The 19,995-nt window shown below is 34.4% G+C and overlaps 1 protein-coding gene across 4 annotated transcripts in view; it reads right to left on the bottom strand.

The window, feature by feature from the left end:
* Window positions 1–16,023: 16,023 nt before the first annotated feature.
* ATG4C (autophagy related 4C cysteine peptidase) overlaps window positions 16,024–19,995 on the bottom strand; it is a 75,409-nt gene continuing 71,437 nt past the window's right edge. For all 4 annotated transcript variants that reach the window (XM_059374970.1, XM_059374968.1, XM_059374967.1 and 1 more), the window contains exon 11: window positions 16,024–17,177. In XM_059374970.1, coding sequence (XP_059230953.1) covers window positions 17,010–17,177 — 168 coding nt within the window. In that variant the 3' untranslated portion in view covers window positions 16,024–17,009. The remainder of the gene's footprint in view (window positions 17,178–19,995) is intronic.

Here is a 19,995-nt window from a genome sequence, read left to right as displayed (position 1 = left end):
TATTAGCCCAAATACTTACCTCATCCCTGCCTTTATGTAAATCATACCAGACTTTTAGTATTCACCTCAAATGCCGCTGCCTCCATGAAGACTTTCTTAACCCCCATAACCAGATGTAAGCTCTCTTGAAACCAAATATTATTTTATTTTGTAGAACTTCTGAGTCTTCTTTCCCCTACCAAGTTTGAGTTTTTGGTGTATTTTCCCAACCTTTAAGTAAATTTCGAAGTTCCCTGACAGAAGTGTCACTTTACCTCAATAAATTCTATAGACCCTACAGACATTCAATATTGGAACAGAATTAAAAGGTTTTAGGGGATTTGGGTTTTCTCTCTTTTTTTTTTCTAAGTCTTGTTCTCCAGTGCCACTTGACACACAAAAAATACTCTTAAAGCCTTTTCAGATCTTAAGGCGACGTGAATGAAATCTTGACAACAGTTTTAAAGGCTAATACTTACTGAGTATTCACTATGGGCCAGGGATTTTTTTTTAAGTGTTTTTGCATGTTTCCTCACTTAATCCTCTCAATAGCCCAATGTAATAGTTACCATTATCCATATTTCATAGATGAGATTAAGTAGCATGCTCAAGGCCATGTAGCTAGTAAGTGTTAAAGTCACAATTTGAGCAGAGCCAATCTGACTCTACAGTTTAACCAGTTTATTAATGCCATCTCCACTGTATAACACTGAAGCTTGACAGGGAAATTAAGTATCTAAAGACAAGGATTCATAATTTTTTCCAAACTAGTAGTTTTAAGTGAATATGAGTAGTCTTACTTTTGAAGCACTTGTTGTGACCACTGCTTGGCTATAACGTAATCTGTAATTTTACATATGCCCATAATTATAAGACCTATGTTTTACATGTTTTTTTTTAAATTTATTTTTACTTTCTTTTAAGATTTTATTGCTTTATTTGTGAGAGAGAGAGAGAGTGAGAGCAAACGCAGGGAGAGTGTCAGGCAGGCTCACTGCTCAGTAGGTGCCTGATTCCGGACACAATTCCAGGATCCTGGGATCATGACCTCAGCCAAAGGCAAACACTTAATCAAGTGATCCACCCAAATGACCCTACACTTTTTTTTTTTAAGATTTTATTTATTTGAAAGAGACAGAGCACAATTGGAGGGAGGGGCATAGGGAGAGAGAAAGAGACAAGCAGACCCCCTGCTGATCAAGGAGCCCAATACAGGGCTCAATCCTAGGACCTTGAGATTATGACCTGAGCTAAGGCAAACACTTAACCAACTGAGCCACCCAGGTGCCCCACATGTGTTTTCATGGTATATTCCTTTCCAAACATGTATCTTTGCTGTTTCGGGCCAATTTTATACTGTGGAAAAATTCAGTAACACTTTATTGTTGTAAAAACAGAAACTGAAAAGAAAATGAACAAAAATTTTGTAGAAATTAACAAGCTGATCCTAAAATTCATATGAATATACAAGGAATTCAGAATTTCCAAGATCATCTTGAAAATAAGAAAGTTGGACAATGAGCACTTCCGAATTTCAAATTTTACTACAAAGCTATAGTAATTAAGATAGTGTGGTACTGGCATAAAGATAGACATATACATAAATGGAATAGAACTGGGAATCCAGAAATAAACCTTATATTTATGGTCAGTTGATTTTCAGTAAGAATGCCAAGACCGTTCAATGGGAAAGGAATAGACTTTGCAACAGATAGTGCTGGAACAACTGGATATCCACATGCAAAAAAAGGAGTATGGACATTTTTACCTCACATCTTATACAAAAATCAACTCAAAATGAGTAAAAACAAAAAAACCAAATGTAAAAGCTAAAATTATAAAACTCTTAGAAGTATAAGTATAAATATTTGTAGCCTTGGATTAAACAATGGTTTCTTAAATATGACACAAGCAACCAAAGAAATTAGAAAATAGATAAACTGGACTCTATCAAAATTAAAAACATTTGTGTTTCAAATAATACCGTCAAGAAAGTGAACAGAATGGGAGGATATGTTGTAGGTTTTATATCTGATAAAGGACTTAAATCTAGAATATGCAAAGAACTGTTAAAACTCAATAACATAAGGACAAGTAGCCCAATTTAAAATAAGCAAAAAGGGGTGCCTGGGTGGCTCAGTGGGTTAAGCCTCTGCCTTCAGCTCAGGTCATGATCTCAGGGTCCTGGGATCGAGCCCTGCATAGGGCTCTCTGTTTGGCGGGGATCCTGCTTCCTCCTCTCTCTCTGCTTACTGCTCTGCCTACTTGTGATCTCTCTCTCTGTCAAATAAATAAATCAAATCTTAAAATAAGTGAAGAATTTGAATATACACTTCTCCAAAGAAAATATACAAATATCCAACAAGCACATGAAAAGATGCTCAGCATCATTACTCACTAGGAAAATACAAATCAAAACCACAGTAAGGTGCTAAAAGTCATGATAAGAAACGTATGTCTTGCTGCTTACTATGATGTAATTAACACAAAGATAGAAATAATTATTAGCCTGAGGGCACCTGGGTGGCTCAGTTAGGTGGCCAACTCTGGATTTCAGCTTAGGTGGTGCTGTCAGGGTCTTGGGCTCCAGCCCCATGTTGGGCTCAGCACTCTGAGAGGAGTCCACTTGAGGATTATCTCTCACCCTCTTCCACTGCCCTTTCCTCTGCTTGCACACACTCTTTCTAAATAAATAAATGTATTTTTAAAAGAATGATTAGCCTCAATGAAACGCTCCCTTTATCAGTGAACTATATGTTTGACTATAAAAGAATAAAAATAAAGAACATCTATGAAATGTTATAACTGTATCATCCAAGATCATGTCAAACTTTTATGATTAAAAATCATTTTACAATGTTTTTAATATTTTTATATTTTATACTCTCTTGGAACCTTCCTTAAAACATTGTTTGGAAACATCTATGTTTCAGTTCCTTGAGATTCAACTATTTTTAAGTACTTATAGGATCAAATATACAAAAATAAGACTCTCTCTAAGTACAGGCATGAAACTGGCCAAGCACAGTGTGTCAGTTTTAGGAACCAGTCACAAGACACACACAAAAAAGACTACCATGCAAATCAGAGCCTTCAGACAATGTCAGTATACAAACCAAAATATAAGTATTTTGAGTAAGTGGTGGCTTTCTCCATTAAACACAATTAAACTTTTTAAAAGATTTATTTACTTATTTTGAGAGGAAAGCACACATGGCAGGGAGAGGCAAGGGGAAGAGGAGAGTCTTAAGCAGACTCCATGCACAGCACAGAGTGCAGTGCAGGACTCAATCTCACAACCCTGAGATCATGACCTGAGCCAAAACCAAGAGTTAGACGCTTAACTAACTGTTCCATCCAGATGCCCCAAAACACAATTAAATTTAAAAAATAAGAATCAAAATTCAACCTATTAAACATGCTTAATGTAAACATGAACATGAAATAGAAGGGAATGTAGACCATTGAAAGTAATATATGTATTTTTTAAGATTTTATTTTTAAGTAATCTCTATACCCAGTGTGGGGTTCGAACCCACAAACTCAAGATCAAGAGTCACATGCTCCACTGACTAAGCCAGACAGGCACCCAAAAGTATGTTAATGGAACAGAAGTGTGAGGTAGATATTTTTTTCCTGTGATATCTATTTAAGGTATTTTGGAAATAATTTAAATATATATGTGGATCTCTCCCATTAAAGCCCCCTTATTATTAACTAGACTCCTGACCATAAAATCTCTTGACCTCCCCCTCCATTATGTGATCATCCATCCAAGGACTCTTATTAATTGTTGCCTTAATCCCAGATCTAATTCCCCATCTTTGATTCATTAACTATAATTTAATACAAGTAAATTGACCACAATTATGCTGAGTAAATAGCAAGTAGTATATAAATATTAGTTACAGGGATACCACATTGTGTAACTCCAGGTAGTGTCATTCACATAACATAAACAAAAGATAGTGTCCCTTGGAGTTGTGCAACATGGCAGCCCATATCCAATTCCTGGTATTGGTCAGTATTTACTTTCTTTCAAAGCCTACATCAAATTTTAAATCACCCCAGCCTACGGATCTTTTTAATTCACTTTTTTAATTCATATTTTTTTAACCTGTGTCTATTTACTATACTGTATTTACTATACTGTATTTGCCTATGAGAGTTCTAATTTTGTTTACCTTTTCTGCTTATAACTTCTTTTTAAACCCATGAATTCTCAATTCTTAACTTATATTACACAAAATCATTTATAACAATGTAATTTCCATTTAAATCATTTAAATGGAAGAGAATCTCCATGGAATTTTATGTTTTACTCTTGAATGACAGTCAGTATCTGGATTGTTGACTTAAAATAAAGGGAAGAGCCAATAGGAAGAATAACTTAAGATGGTGGAAAAGGAGAATTCTGAGCTAACTTCCTCCCACAGACATACCACAGACATGCTGCACATACATATAAAGGAACTTTCTCTGAGAATGGCCTGAGACCTGGAAGAACAGCTTTTCCACAGCTAAAGATATAAATAAAAAAAGACTACATCAAGAAGGGAAGTAGGAGGGGACACCTGGGTGGCTCAGTCATTAAGTGTCTAACTTTGGCTCAGGTCATGATCCCAGGTCCTGGGATCGAGTCCCACATCTAGTTTCTTGCTAAGCAGGGAGCCTGCTTCTCCTTCTTCCTCTGCCTGCTGCTCCCCCTGTTTGTGCTCTCTCTCTGTGTCAAATAAACAAAATCTTTAAAAAAAAAAAAAGGATAGTAGGAGCAGAGATGCCATCTGGTCAGGACCTACAACCCCAGTAAGGCAACCCACAAGTAGAAGGATATCACAGGTGCAGAGGTCCTCCCTGAGGAGTGAGAGGTTCAAGCCCCACATTAGGCACCGCCCACCCTGAGGACCTGCACCAGACAGACAAGCCTCCATAATATCTGGCTGTGAAAATTAGCAGGGAGTAACTCCAGGAACTTTGAAAATCAGTGGGGCTTAACTCCATTACAGCCAGAAAGCTGTAGGAAATCAAGACTCTGCTCTTAAACAGCCCATGCACAAACTAACTCCCAAGACCCAGCACAGAGGCAGCAGTTTGGAAAGTGCCTGGGCTATACATGAAGATTTTTTGACTAATTTTAGGGCAGGTGCTAGAGGGGCAAAGATCTGTAGGAACTTTCTCTGGTAACAGAAGCGCTTGTGGGTGCCACTTTTCTTGCCCTCCTGTTTAGGCCAACATTGGTGGGTACCAATGCTGACATTCTCCATCTATCTTGCTAGCACCACTCACCCTGCCCTGGTATTCCCCTCCAGACCCATCCCGCCCAACCTGCCTTCCCTGGCTGGCACTCCTCCAAAGCTTCTCCTGTCCCATAGAATGGAGATAGCCCTGCCCACCAGCAGGCCCACAAGAGTAGAGGCAGGGTCTTGCAGGAAGCCACATTAGGTCTAGCCCTGCTCACAAGTGCACCCATGGCAGTCTCAGCCAGCCACAAGAGAGCACATATAGTCTACATCTCAGGGTGCCTGGTTCTGATGACCAAGAGGGATTGTACTTCCAGGCCCCATAGAACACCTTCTATATAAGGCCACTCCCTCAACACCAGGAAATGTTGCTGATCTATCTAATACATAGAAAGTCAAGATAAATGAAGAGACAGAGGAATATGTTCCAAATGAAAGAAAAGACAAAACCTTAGAAAAAGAACTAAGTCAAGATAAGCAAACTACCTGATAAAAGAGTTCAAAGTAATGGTCCTAAAGATGCTCACCAAATTTGGCAAAAGAATGGATGAACACAGTGAGAATTTCAACAGAGAAGAAGATACATTTTTAAAAAAATCAGAGCTGAAGAGTACAATAACTGAAAAGAAACATACACTAAAGGGAATCAATAGCAGATCGGAAGATCCATTAAGAATCAGTGATCTGGAAGACAAGGTAGTGGAAATCATCTAAGCTCAAGAGCAAAAAGAATTTAAAAAAATAAGGATAGTTGAAGGGACCTCTAGAACAACACCAGCCATACTAACATTCATGATACAGGGGTCCCAGAAGGAGAACAGAGAGTGAAGGGGGGCAGAAAACTTAAAGAATCAGTAGCTAAAAATTTCCCTAACCTGGGAAAAGAAACAGACATCCAAGTCCAAGAAGTACAGAGAGTTCCAAACAAATGAACCAGAGAGGTCCACACCAAGACATTTAATAATTAAAATGTCAAAAATTAAAGAATCTTGGGACTTCTGAGTGTCTCAGTTAAGAGTTTGCCTTCAGCTCAGGTCATGATCCCAGGGTCAAGTCCTGGGATTAAGTCCTACATTGGGCTTGCTGCTCGGTGGGGAGCCTGCTTCTCCTTCTTCCTGCTGCTCCCTCTGCTTGCTCTCTCTGAAAAATAAACAAATAAAATCTTTTTTTTTTTTTTTTAATTAAAGATCTTAAAAGCAGCAAGAGAAAATCAACTGGTTATGCAAGGGAATACCCATAAGACTGTTCGCTGATTTTTCTTGGCTACTTTTTCAGCAGAAAATTTGCAGGCCAGAAAAAAGTGGCATGATATATTCAAAGTATTGAAAAAAAAAAACTTACAACCAAGAATATTCTACCTGGCACGATTACCATTTAGAATTGAAGGAGAGGTAAAGAGTTTCCCAGGCAAACAAAAATTAAAGGAGTTTATCGCTCTAAACCAAATTTATAACAAATGTGGAAAAGGCCATAACTAGAAGTAAGAAAATTATGAAAGAAGAAAATCTCACTGGTGAAAGCAAACATTTAGTAAATGCAGTGTATCAACCACTTATAAAGTTAATATGAAGATTAGGAAACAAGAGTAGCACCTATCTACTTGTTAGATGGGATGCTGCCCAATTCATGATCATCAAATAAAGCCAATTAGATCTTCAAAAACAAAACAAAAAAAAAGACAAAAGTAGTCAAGTCAATTTTATTTTCAATAATTAGTTAAGAGATACAATAAAAAGATATAAAATACGACATACAGAAAACATAGAAGGAGGAGTGAAAATGTAGTCCTTTTACAATGTGTTTGACAGTATGGAGGCTCCACAAATAGTTACAAATAGAACTACCTTATGACCCAGCAATTGCACTACTAGGTATTTGCTCAAAGGATAGAAAAATATCCATTCTGGCCCTCCCCCAACTCATGTATGCATTCTTGCTCTCTGTCTCTCTAAAATAAATAAATCATTTTTTTAAAAAGATGTCATTAAAAAATATTAAAAGGGATACATGCACCCTGATGTTTATAGCAGCAATATCCACAATAGCCAAACTATGGAAAGCAGCAATGTCCACAACAGCCAAACTATGGAAAGAGGCCAGATGTCCATTGACAGATGATGGATAAAGAAGATGTGAAATATATATATATATTTCATATATATATATATATATATATATATAGTGGAATATTACTCAGCCATAAAAAAAGAATGGAATCTTATATCTGTAATGATGTGGATGGAGCAAAAGTGTATTATGCTAAGAGAAATAAGTCAGTCAGAGAAAGACAAATACAATATAATGCACTTATATATAGAATTTGAGAAACAAAACATGAACATGGTGGGGGGAGAGGCATAAAACAAACTCTTAACTATAGAGAACAAACTGAGGCTTGCTGGAAGGGATATGGGCTGGGGGATGGGTTACATGGGTGATGGGTATTAAGGCAGGCACTTGTGATGAGCACGTGGTGTTGTATGTAAGTGATGAACCACTAAATTCTACACCTGAAACTAGTATTATACTGTATGTTAAGTAACGGGGATTTAAATAAAAACTTGGGTGAAAAAAGAAAAAAAAACACCTTGTATTTTATATGTTTACTCTATAATTTTTGAATTCAATAATTATTCAATATACATTAAAAACTGTTGAGGTTTTTATATTAAAAAATAGAATGTGGGGGCACATGAGTGGCTCATTCGGTTAAGCCACTGCCTCTGGTTCAGGTCATGATCTCAGGGTCCTGGGATTAAGCCCTGCATCAGGCTCCCTGCACAACAGAGAGCCTACTTCTCCCTCTCCCTCTGCCTGCTGCTCTGCCTACTCGCACTCTCTCTCTCTCTCTCTCTGTCAAATAAATAAAAATCTTTAAAAAATAAAAAATAGAATGAGTTTGAACTTATATGATCTTCAACTTAAAATAGACTGCTGTATACAGTGGATATTATATATGAATCTTATGGTAACCACAAACCAAAAATAAGAGAAAGGAATCCAAGTATAACATTAAAGAAAGTCATCAAATTATATGGGACAAGATCAAGAGAGAAGGAACAGAGAAGAACTACAAAAACAGAAGACAGAATAAAATAAATAATAAAATTTTCTAACTAGAAAACAATGTATAAAAGAGCAATAAGTACATACCTATCAGTAATTACTTTAAATGTAAATGAACAAAATGCTCCACTGAAAAGACATAGGGTGACTAAATGGGTAAAAAAATCAAAACCTATTATATGCTACCTACAAGAGAGTCTCTTTAGACCTAAAGACACATACAGACTTAAAGTAAAAAGATGGCAAAAGGTAGTCTATGCAAATGCAAATGAATATACTTAAAAAGCTGGAGTAGCACTATTACTTTCAGACAAAACAGACCTTAAAGACTCTAACAGGAGATATTACATAATGATAAGGGGATCAGTCCAACAAGAGGATATAACAATTGTAAATACCTATGCATCCAACTTAGGAGCACATAAATATATAAAGCAAATATTAATAGGCAAAAAAGGAGAAACTGAGAGTAATACAATAATAGATGACTTTAAGACCCCACTGGCATCACTGATACTGACAGAAAATCCATAAGTAAACAGTTACTCTGACACATTAGACAAGATGGACTTCCCAGAACATTCCCTCCAAAAAGAATACACATTCTTTTCAAATGACTGTGAAACATGCTCCAGAATAGATCATGTTGGGCCACAAAACAAGTCTCAATAAATTTAAGACTGAAATTATATCAAACATCTTTTCCAAACAAAATGCTATTAAACTAGATATCAATTACAAGAAAAAAGAACTGGAAAAACTATAAACATGGAGACTAAATAACATGCTATGAAATGAACAGTAAATCAGCAAAGAAAGCTAAGAGGAAATCAAAAATATCTGGAGAAAAATGAACGTGAAAACACAATGTTCTGAAAACTATGGGTCACAGGAAAAGCAGTTCTAAAAAGAAGTGTGTAGTGATACAGACCTACCTCGAGAAACAAGAAAAATCTGAAATAAACGATCTAACTGTACAACTAAAGGAACAAGAAAAGAAGAAAAAATGAAGCCCAAAGTTAGCAGAGGGAAGGAAATAATAAAGATTAGAGTGGAAACAAAAAGAGATGGAAGAAGGAAGGAAAGAGGGTTAAAAGGGAAGGAGAGAAGGAAAAGAAAATCAACTAAACTAAAAACTAGTTTTGAAAGATAAAATTGATAAACCTTAGTAAGATTCATCAAGAGAAAAAAAGGGAGAGGACTTAAAATTAGAAATGAAAGAGAAGTTACAAATGACACCACAGAAATATAAAGGATTATAAGGAACTATTACAAACAACTATATGGCAACAAATTGGACAACCTACAAAAAATGGATAAGTCTCTAGAAATATATAACCTTCCAACATTAAATTAGGAAGAAATAGAAAATCTGAACAAACCAATTACTAGTAAAGAAATTGAATTAGTAATCAGAAAACTCCCAGCAAACTAAAGTCCAGGACCAGATGGCCTCATAAGTGAATTCTTCCAAACATTTTTTTGAAGTATGTATGTATGTATTTTAGAGAGAGAAAGTGGGGGAGGAGGGGCAGAGGGAAAAGGAGAGAATCTCATGCATACTCCACACTGAGCGTGGAGCCCAACACAGGGCTGATCCCACGACCCCAAGATCAAGACCTGAGCTGAAATCAAGCCAGATGCTTAACCAACTGAGCGACCCAGGCGCCCCTCTACCAAACACTTAAAGAAGAGTTAATACCTATCCTTCTCAAACTATTTAAAAAAAAACTGAAGAACAAGGAACACTTCCAAAATCATTCCACAAGACCCTGATACTAAAGCCAAAGACACACACACATACACACACACTACAGGCCAACATCCCTCATGAATACAGAAGCAAAAATCCTCAACAAAATATTAGCAAACCCAATTCGACAATACTTATTTTTTTTTAAGATTTTTATTTATTGGGGCGCCTGGGTGGCTCAGTGGGTTAAGCCTCTGCCTTCAGCTCAGGTCATGATCTCAGGGTTCTGGGATCAAGCCCCGCATCAGGCTCTCTGCTCAGCAGGGAGCCTGCTTCCTCCTCTCTCCCTCTTTGCCTGCCTCTCTGCCTATTTGTGATCTATCTCTCTCTGTCAAATAAATAAATAAAATCTTTTTAAAAAATTTAAAAAATATATTAAAAAATTTTTAAAAATTAAAAAAAAGATTTTTATTTATTTTTCAGAGAGAGAAAAATAGAGGGAGAGAGAAAGAGCACACAAGCAGGAGGAGAGGCAGGCATAGGGAGAAGCAGGCTCCTAAGCAAGGAGCCCAATGTGGGACTTGATCCCAGGACCCTGGGATCATGACCTGAGCTGAAGACAGACACTTAACTGAATGAGCCACCCAGGAGTCCCTCAACAATACTTTAAAAGGATCATACACCATGATTAATGAGATAATTCCAGGAATGCAGGGATGGTTTAGTATCTGCAAATCAATGTGATGCACCACACATTAACAAAATGAAGGATAAAAATCATATGATCTTCTCAATAGATGCAGGAAAAGCATTTGACAAAATCCAACATTCTTTTGTGATAGAAACTCTCAACAAAGTGGGTATAGAGGGAACATACCTCAACATAACACCTAATGGTGAAATATTAGCAAACCCAATTCGACAATACTTTTTTTTTTTCTAAGATTTATGATGTTAATACCTAACATCATACCTAATGGTGAAAAGCTGAAAGCTTTTCCTCTGAGATCAGGAACTAGACAAGAGACAAGACTGCCCACTCTTGCCACTTTCATTCAACATAGTACTGGGAGTCTCAGACACAGCAGACAGACAGGAAAAATAAAAGGAAAAATAAAGTGGTAAGGAAAAAGAAAAACTGTCACTATTTGCAGATGACATGATGCTGCATATAGAAAACCCTGAAGACTTCACCATAAAAACTACTGAAACTAATAAATGAATTCAGCAAAGTTGCAGGATACAAAACTAATATGCAGAAAATTGTGTTTCTATATGCTAACAACAAACTATCATAAAGAAAAATTCTATTTACAATTGCATCAAAAAGAATAAAATACCTAGAAATAAATCTAACCATGGGGGTGAAATACCTGCACTCTGCAAACTATTAAGACATTGATGAAAGAAACAGAAGATCACACAAATAAATGGAAGTATATACCATACTCATGGACTGGGAGAATAACATTGTCCATACTACTCACAATCTACAGAATCAATGCAATCCTTATCAGTAGTATTTTCCACAGAACTAGAAAAAAAAATCCTAAAATCTGTATGGAACCACAGAATACCTCCATACATACCCCCAAGTAGCCAAAGCAATTGAGAAAAAACAAAGCAGGAAGTATCACATTCTCAGATTTCAAACTATACTACAAAGCTATAGTAATCAAAACTGTATGGTACTGGAACAAAACCAGACATGTAGAATAATGGAACAGTATAGAGAGCCAGAAATAAATCCACACTTATGTGACCTATTAATCTGTGATAAAGAGACAAGTATATACAATGGGGGAAAGATAGTCTTGTCAACAAATGGTGCTGGGAAAACCAAACAGCTACATGCAGAAGAGTAGAAGTGGACCAGTTTCTTATAACGTGCAAAAACAAAGTGGATTAAAGACCTAAATGTAAGAGCTGAAGTCATAGGCAGTAAACTCTGAACATTGGCCCTAGAAATACTTATTTTGGCTTTGTCACCTCAGTCAATGAGAACAAATGTAAAAATAAATAATTGGGACTACATCAAATTAAAAAGCTTTTGCACAGTGAAGGAAACTATTAACAAAATAAATAGAGAACCTATTGAATAGAAGAAAATATTCGCAAATAATATATCTGATTAACAGGTTAATATCTAAAATATATACAGAATTCATACAACTCAACACCAAAACTAACAATCCAATTAAAAAATGGGCAAAGGACCTAAATAGACATTTTTCCAAGACATACAGGTGGCCAACAGGCATATGAAAATGTGCCCAACATCACTAATCATGAGGGCAATGCCAAAAAAAGATACAAAGAGACTACCTCACAACTGCCAGAATGGCTAGTATCAAAAAGATAAGAAATACCAAGTGTGGGAGGAAAACATGGAGAAAAGGGAACCCTCCTACACTGTAAACTGGTGCAGCCAGTATGAAAATTCTTCAAAAAATTAAAAATAGAAATACCATAACACTTAGCAATTCCATTTCTTGGTATTTATCCAGAGAAAAGAAAAGCACTAATCCAAAAAAAATATGCACCTCTAAATTCATTACAACATAGAATATAGAAGTGTCCATCAACAGATAAATGGATAAAGATATGATACACATATATGTGTGTATATATATTAAAGAAACACAGATAACATGATTTCACTTATATGTGGAATCTAAAAACCAAAATAAATAAATAAATGTATTCATAAACACAGAGAACAAACAGGTAGTTGCTGGAGCAACAGGGGGACAGGGCAAATGGCAAAATAGGTGAAGAGCATTAAGAGGTACAAACTTCCAGTTATAAAACAAGGAATGGAAATGTAAAGTACAACATAGGGCATATAGTCAACAATATTGTAATAATTTTGTATGATGACAGATGGTAACTACACTTTTATCATGGTGATCATTTCAAAATGTATATAAATTTTGAATCACTGTATTTTACACCTGAAACTAATATAATATTGTACGCCAACTATGCTTCAATATATAAATAAATAAAGGAAGGTTGAATTTCTAAATTTCTGGAGGAACTGGTTACAGAGTAGCACAGTACTTTTCTTACCTAATAACATACATGTAGTCTTCACTTTTAATATATTTTTCTTATTGTGAGAGAATAAGTGAAATTTTATAACTGTAGTTGTGAATGTTTGGGGCCATTGCTTGCCACCAATAATGTTGAGGAGGACTATAAAAAAGAAAGAGAAGAAAATGCTAATTCAAAAATGTGTCTGCAATACTGACTCTAAATATAATATTTTTCAAAGTTTATAGGCAAGGAGAAGGTCTTTATATAACCATGAAAACCACACAGAAATGCTTAAGATTTCTAAACTGAGTTAAGATTCAAACTATAAAATGATATAAAATTTATATTTTGGAATAGGATGAGATGTTTCCAATTTTTTCTGGTGGGATGTTTCACCTTTTCAATTCAGTTATCTCAAAATATTCAGGCTAAATCCTCAACTGAATATAGTACTACTAAATTGTGGTGATTTGCAGTATTGAGGCTATACTAAATAATACAAAATATTTAGTCTAAAATTTTTTGAAAGAAATTTACTCTTCTTTTTATAAAAAACAGTAATCCCTTAATCCTTTCCAAGAAATTGCCTCTATCAATATGTTCTGGATATCTTGCTTCAATTTCACTAAAAATTCTAGTTTCCTCCTTATCTTGTCTATTTCAATGGAAATTCATATACTTATTTAATATTTTCAAAGTGTTTTTCATTATCTGTTCTTCATTTCCTGCTTCTGGAAAATTCTTAGACTGTGCTTTTTGTTTTGTTTTGGGGTTGTATATAAATATATAGTCAAAAAGATTTAGATGTACAATGCAAGCTATTGAAGGTGATTGTGGTAAAGCATGAAAATACAACTTTCCTAGTTCCAAAATAATTAGCAGAGAAAACGGAGGAGAGGGACTAGATTAGTATGATTTGACCAGAAATACAGTGCTTTCCAGCATGCAAAGATAGAAAGTAACTAGAGATCTCTAAAAAATTAAGATTTCTGACCTAGCACTGGATATATTATATAGATAAGTCATTTTTGCTGTTCTATTTCTTTAATTCTTCTAAAAATAAGACAGAATTAACATACATATTTTTAGATATGCTTGCCCTTGGACAATGCTAAGGTTAACAGAACACAAAAGTGACCTAAATTTTTAATATTATTGTCTTCTCAATAATACAGACTTAATGGGGCTAGTTTAATATAAAAACAGAAAAAATGGATACCTTGGGAAATCCTTTTGGATATACTTGTACTGTAAAGGATCTTTTCATTCACTCATACAGCAAATGACTCTCAACATTGCCTGCTGGTGGTTAATACATTGACAAAAGGGGATTCAAAGTGTCAAATCTTATCAGGAAGAGAGAAAAGAAACCTTTGCCATCAAAAAGTCACATTAAGAATTTTAAAAATTCATTTCTGAAATGTTAATGGTAAAACTAGTATCTTAATATTGATGTCTAAATGCAGGATCCTCCTTTAATAATTTTAACAGAACACCCATCTTAGTATCTTGTCTTTTTTTTTTTTTTTTTTTTACTTTCCTTTATTCCAGTCTGAAAGAGATCATCCATAAGCTTTATTGACCGAGTTTACTGGCTGTCAGAACTTGAAATCTGTATTCAAATAAATAAATTTAATTAATAAAAAAAAAATGTGAGAACTGGAAAAAAAAAAAAAACAAAGTCTGAAACCAGAATATACAGTACCTCTATTCTAAATCTAATGATGTAGTTTTGTTGCTGCCTTTCCAATAAAAGATTAGCACAACTTTTGGCTGGTCCTCAGCTGAAGTTGAATTAACAGGGGAGATAAATCAATCAGCCTATCTGATTTTCATGAATGTATGCATTCATTCATATACATTATTGAATGAATACTTTTGAATACATATTGAATACTTTTTAATGTGCATATTATGCTGATCATTTCCAATTCGACACATTTATTCTCAGTCATTGGGATGACTGCATTACAAGATTGGTTTGTTTTTTCTGTACAGTACTCTGAGTATTTTCAATATAATTCAATGTAAAGGGAGTTTCTGCCTCCTCTCACCTCAACTTTGGCCAGGTCTAATTTTAACCAACTTAAAATGCTCCCCAAAGATGGGGACGCCTGGGTGGCTCAGTGGGTTAAGCCTCTGCCTTCAGCCCAGGTCATGATATCAGGGTCCTGGGATTGAGTCCCGCATTGGGCTCTCTGCTGGACGGGGAGTCTGCTTCTTCCTCTCTCTCTGCTTGCCTCTCTGCCTACTTGTGATCTCTCTCTGTCAAATAAAAAAAAAAAAAAAATCTTTAAAAAAAAAAAAAAGAAAGAAAGAAAATGGTCCCCAAAGATGGTGAGAAAATAGTAGAATGCAAGAATATAAGTCTAAACTTTTATATAGCTCTTGTAAGAGAATACTTACAATCAGTTCTGATTCATTGGAAGGTATGAGTACTCTCATTTGATGTGTTTGTTGTAAAATCCTGTGAATACTGCAGGTACATATAAAGAACAAACTGCAATAGTTTAGACAATACAACTACAGTGCATAAAATCGGGCATAATACTGGCTTCGTATTCTTGTAATGCTTTGACATTCTAGGAAAATTAGTACTGGACTTAATTTGTCCAGATTTTATCTGGAATAAAGGAAAATTTTAGATTTTAGGCCATTTTTATCATTGTAGTAAATTGTTCTCACAGGGAAATGCCAAACCTGATTTCTCTCATCAGGCATATTAAAGCAATTGCCCCCTCTGTTTCTGTTTTGTATGCAACTCTAAACCTAACAAATAGGCTTTCTGATGGAAGAGATCAATGACTTTAAAAGATACACAGTTTTATGTCTTTATAAGTCACCTTTCTGCACTGAAACATGAAAGCTCCATAAAGTAAGTTAATATTTTGCTTTCAGAGAAACAATATTACTTGCCTTCATTATAAATAAATAGACTTCATATGAGACAATGATTTTTTCAAATTAAAGAACTAAAATAATCCTATTAAAACCAAACAAATATACTTTATGTTCTCACATCTTTATTAAAGTACATAATCCTGGCTGAATAATAACTCTTATATTTTTATATCACATATTTGCCTTTCAGTAACACATAACACACTTAAGGCAGAATTACCTTATAGATAGCCTCAACTTCTAAATACCACTACAGTGATTCATACAAATAGCAAAAATCACATTGAGGAGCATTTACTGATATCTTTCTTAGTCCTTATCTTTAGATTTAAAAACTCCATAGTAAGCAGAATTCCATAAAATTCCATTTTTGAGACAGGAAACAAACAGTACTACTGCCTTAAAATTGCCTTTATCTGATTTGATTAGATGAAGTTATTAATAACATAACCTTTAAATTTCTGGGGAACACCAATACTTTATATTCACTCCTCAGAGAAGACTTGATAGCAAGCAAAATGAGGAGCCATTATAAAATCATACTGCTAAGTATTACATTAACTTACAATTCTACTTATATAATTGTATGCATATCACAGCTAACAACTGCTGTTTAATATATCCAGATACATCCATAAGTATCCTTTGGTTGCATTAATATGAGGAGGCTATGCAGAAGGTTCATTCTCTGGTCTTCTGGTTGTTAGTGTCTAAGTGGAAGCTTTCAAACTTATTTGGTGATTCTGATTTGGGGACCTATATCACAAACCCTTCAGGAGACTAGTGGCCTCAGGTGGAAGAATCTGAAGACTGGAAGGCTTACAATTAAGTTAGAGTTAACGTTAGCAGATCTTAGGGAAATAAGAATGCAGCCAGAATCACTTGATATTTATTAGAAATAAAGATTCATTAAATCATTTCTCTTTCAGAAAAATATCTCTAAAACTTGTATATTTCCAAATGTTCTTTTTTTAAAAGAACATATAAAATTAAGATATTTGTGAAAATAAGCCAGTTTCGAGTAAACTTGTTTCTCTTCATTTTTCCCCCTGCAGAGGAGTTCTTCTCAACAAGCACAAAAACACTAATCTTTAGAGCAAGACAAATTCTTCTGTGCTAAATCTTTTTAATCTTTTCTTTTCATCCTCTGAGAAAAGGTCTTCTTCATTGGTTGTAGTAGATGTAAAATCATAGTCTCTGGAATGACCATTTACAAAAGTAAATAAGGGATATTTCTCCTTAGAAGAAATTTTCAGCATCTGTAACAGAAAGTACAGAAAAATCACTTGTGCAAAAGTGTACACTAGGACCAAACAACGAAATCTAATGTTTTAGCCCTGAATCTCTCTTGTTAGTTTCTCTCATTTACATTTATCCAGTACCACTGTTTCACTGTTCTCACAAAAGACAAAAAGTTAATTAGCATTGCAGAGTTTACTTATAGCTAAATACCTGCTTCTCCATTTAAGAGTAGATCATCAAAATTAAGTACATTATCATTCACTTCCTACCCCCACCCCTAACCAAAGTCAGTCTTCTAATCACCTTCTGTGATTTAAAGGTTTACTAAAGAATCAAGATTTCTCTTCTTTTGGTAGTAACAGACAATAAAACAAAATGGTATTACTGACTATGGTAAAATACTATGAAAGACTGTTACCATTACACAGAAGAAAAACCATTAAACTGAGTCAAAAGGCCCATTCTAAACTCAGTTCTACAACTCACCTTGATGAGACCTTGGACAAAATCACTCTACCTGACTATCGTCTATAAAATGCAGCAAAAGATAGCCAATCTTCTTACCTCAGAGAAATGTTAAATTGGCCAAAAGCAGTAATAAAAAGCTATTTTTAAAAATTTAGTCTTTTCATAGTCACATATTTAAAAAATATTTTTTCAATAATTTGGTAAACATGAAAAATAGTGTTGTTATAGATAGTAATAATCCATACCTTACATATTACCTTCTTAAAGCTACATAATTCAAAAGTGAAAAAAGCAGTACCTGGAATTTTGTGGCAAGACCCAACAACCTTATAACCTTTGTCAATTTGGGATACGGTAACAATCCAACAACCCATTCTAAACCACTTTAAAACTTTCTTTTAAATAAATTCTATTAAAAAATTAAAACATTAAGAGTGAATAAAATTTTTGAATGACATTGTGGTAGAAACAAACTTTTCTATGGATAACCAGGACCTGTAAGGATTCTGAGAAATTTATGTGAATTACAGAGAATGCTGAAAAAATACCAACAGTATTTACACATCATTAATCATGATCAATTAATTATAATTTGTTTCTAAAGGATAATTTCAGGGGTAAAAACTAAATTCTCCCAAATGTCAATATTCAACTGAAGGATCATCAAATTCTTATATATTGCATTTATAGATTCTCTTGAAATGTGGCTTAAATAAATATAAAGCTCTAGCATACAGATACAATGTTAAACTTAAAATGTTTCAATGAGACAGTTACTATGAAATACATTTTTAAAACTGAATGGGAACGAACCATTTAGAAATAATTAAGTACTTAGAAAAAATTGGATGTAATGAAAATCATAACCTATTATTCAAATTGCTCTCCTAAAGTATACATTGCTCGTTTATTTTATTTACATTCTATAAAAAAAGGGAAGAAAGAAGGAAAAGTGCAGAAGATAAAAATAATGTGATCAAGCCTTTTCACCTCCAGCTAATGGCTGGAATACAGCTGAAAATTGTCATTTTATATTCATTTAATGTTACTTATAAAAGTTAATATCTAATGGGCATTGTATCATTTTCAAATCAGCACAACAAAGCTAATATTATCATCTCTTCATCCTTTCTTTCAAGATCAATGAAGAAGTCATTTAGGTTTATTAGCAGCTCATCAACTAAGATTCAAATCTGTGACCCAGGGCAAAATGTCAGAAAGGGGATCTTTGTCCTTTAATTACAAAATATACTTACTTTTTGCAAACTCACTTGTAGTGTAAGGCCCCCTTATATGTATTTATTGATTTAGGCTTTAAGAACTATAGTTTTTCTAACTTTTTTTTTTTTTTTTGAGGGGGGACAATTTCTTTCTTTCTAAAATTGACCAATGTGACATTTGTTTTCTTTTTGAATTTGGTTACTCGACACCATATTTTCTTTTTTTTAATTAATTATTTTTATTAACATATAATGTATTATTTGCCCCAGGCGTACCGAGCAATGTATACTTTAGGAGAGCAATTTGAATAATAGGTTATGATTTTCATCAGGCTTACACACTTCCCCGCACTCACCATAGCACATACCCTCCCCAATGTCCATAACCCAAGTACCCTCTCCATAGCCACCACCTCCTTTCCCCCAGCAGCCCTCAGTTTGTTTTGTGAGATTAAGAGTCTCTTATGGTTTGTCTCCTTCCCGATCCCATCTTGTTTCAAGTTTTTCTAACTTTTCTTGAAACTATAATGTCTCTAAAAAATAAAGCCTATTTTAAATATACATATTAAAGGACAAGTGAGTTGGGCAGTAAGGTAAGTGATAACCTATCAGTACATAAATATGATATGATAGGGAAGAAATAATTTTAGAACATAAATATGGCATGCCAAAGGAAACATTAGAAATTATTGAGCTTACTCTCATTTTATAAATGGGAAAACTGAGCTCCCAAGGATTTAAATTACTTTCCCAAGATGACTTAACAACAGCAGCAGCAACAATAAAAAGAGATCAACTAATAAGGAATTATTGGGAATATTAGGCCTCAACCACTTATCAATATGCCTTTTTAAACATTTTTCCCAGCTCCTAAGCACCCTATCAAGAATGTTTTTTCAGACTTGTTAAAAAAAAAAAACAAAACACTGATTTGAAAATTTGCTTCTAAAAACTTTTATCAAAAGTGAAAACTTTAGTCTTCTTTTCTTGTATTACAAGTTAAAACTAAGCTTAAAGTCGCTCTATGATGGATTACATAAAAGCTACATGAAAAAAAAAATCTAAACTAGATTATGTATGATACAGGGTATTATCAATTGAGATATACAAAATAAAAGATAACAAAAACTTGGGAAATTATGTAATG

This window comes from Mustela nigripes, chromosome 14, assembly GCF_022355385.1.
Source record: "Mustela nigripes isolate SB6536 chromosome 14, MUSNIG.SB6536, whole genome shotgun sequence".
NCBI lineage: Eukaryota > Metazoa > Chordata > Mammalia > Carnivora > Mustelidae > Mustela > Mustela nigripes.
This window is presented reverse-complemented; position numbering and strand designations above follow the sequence as displayed.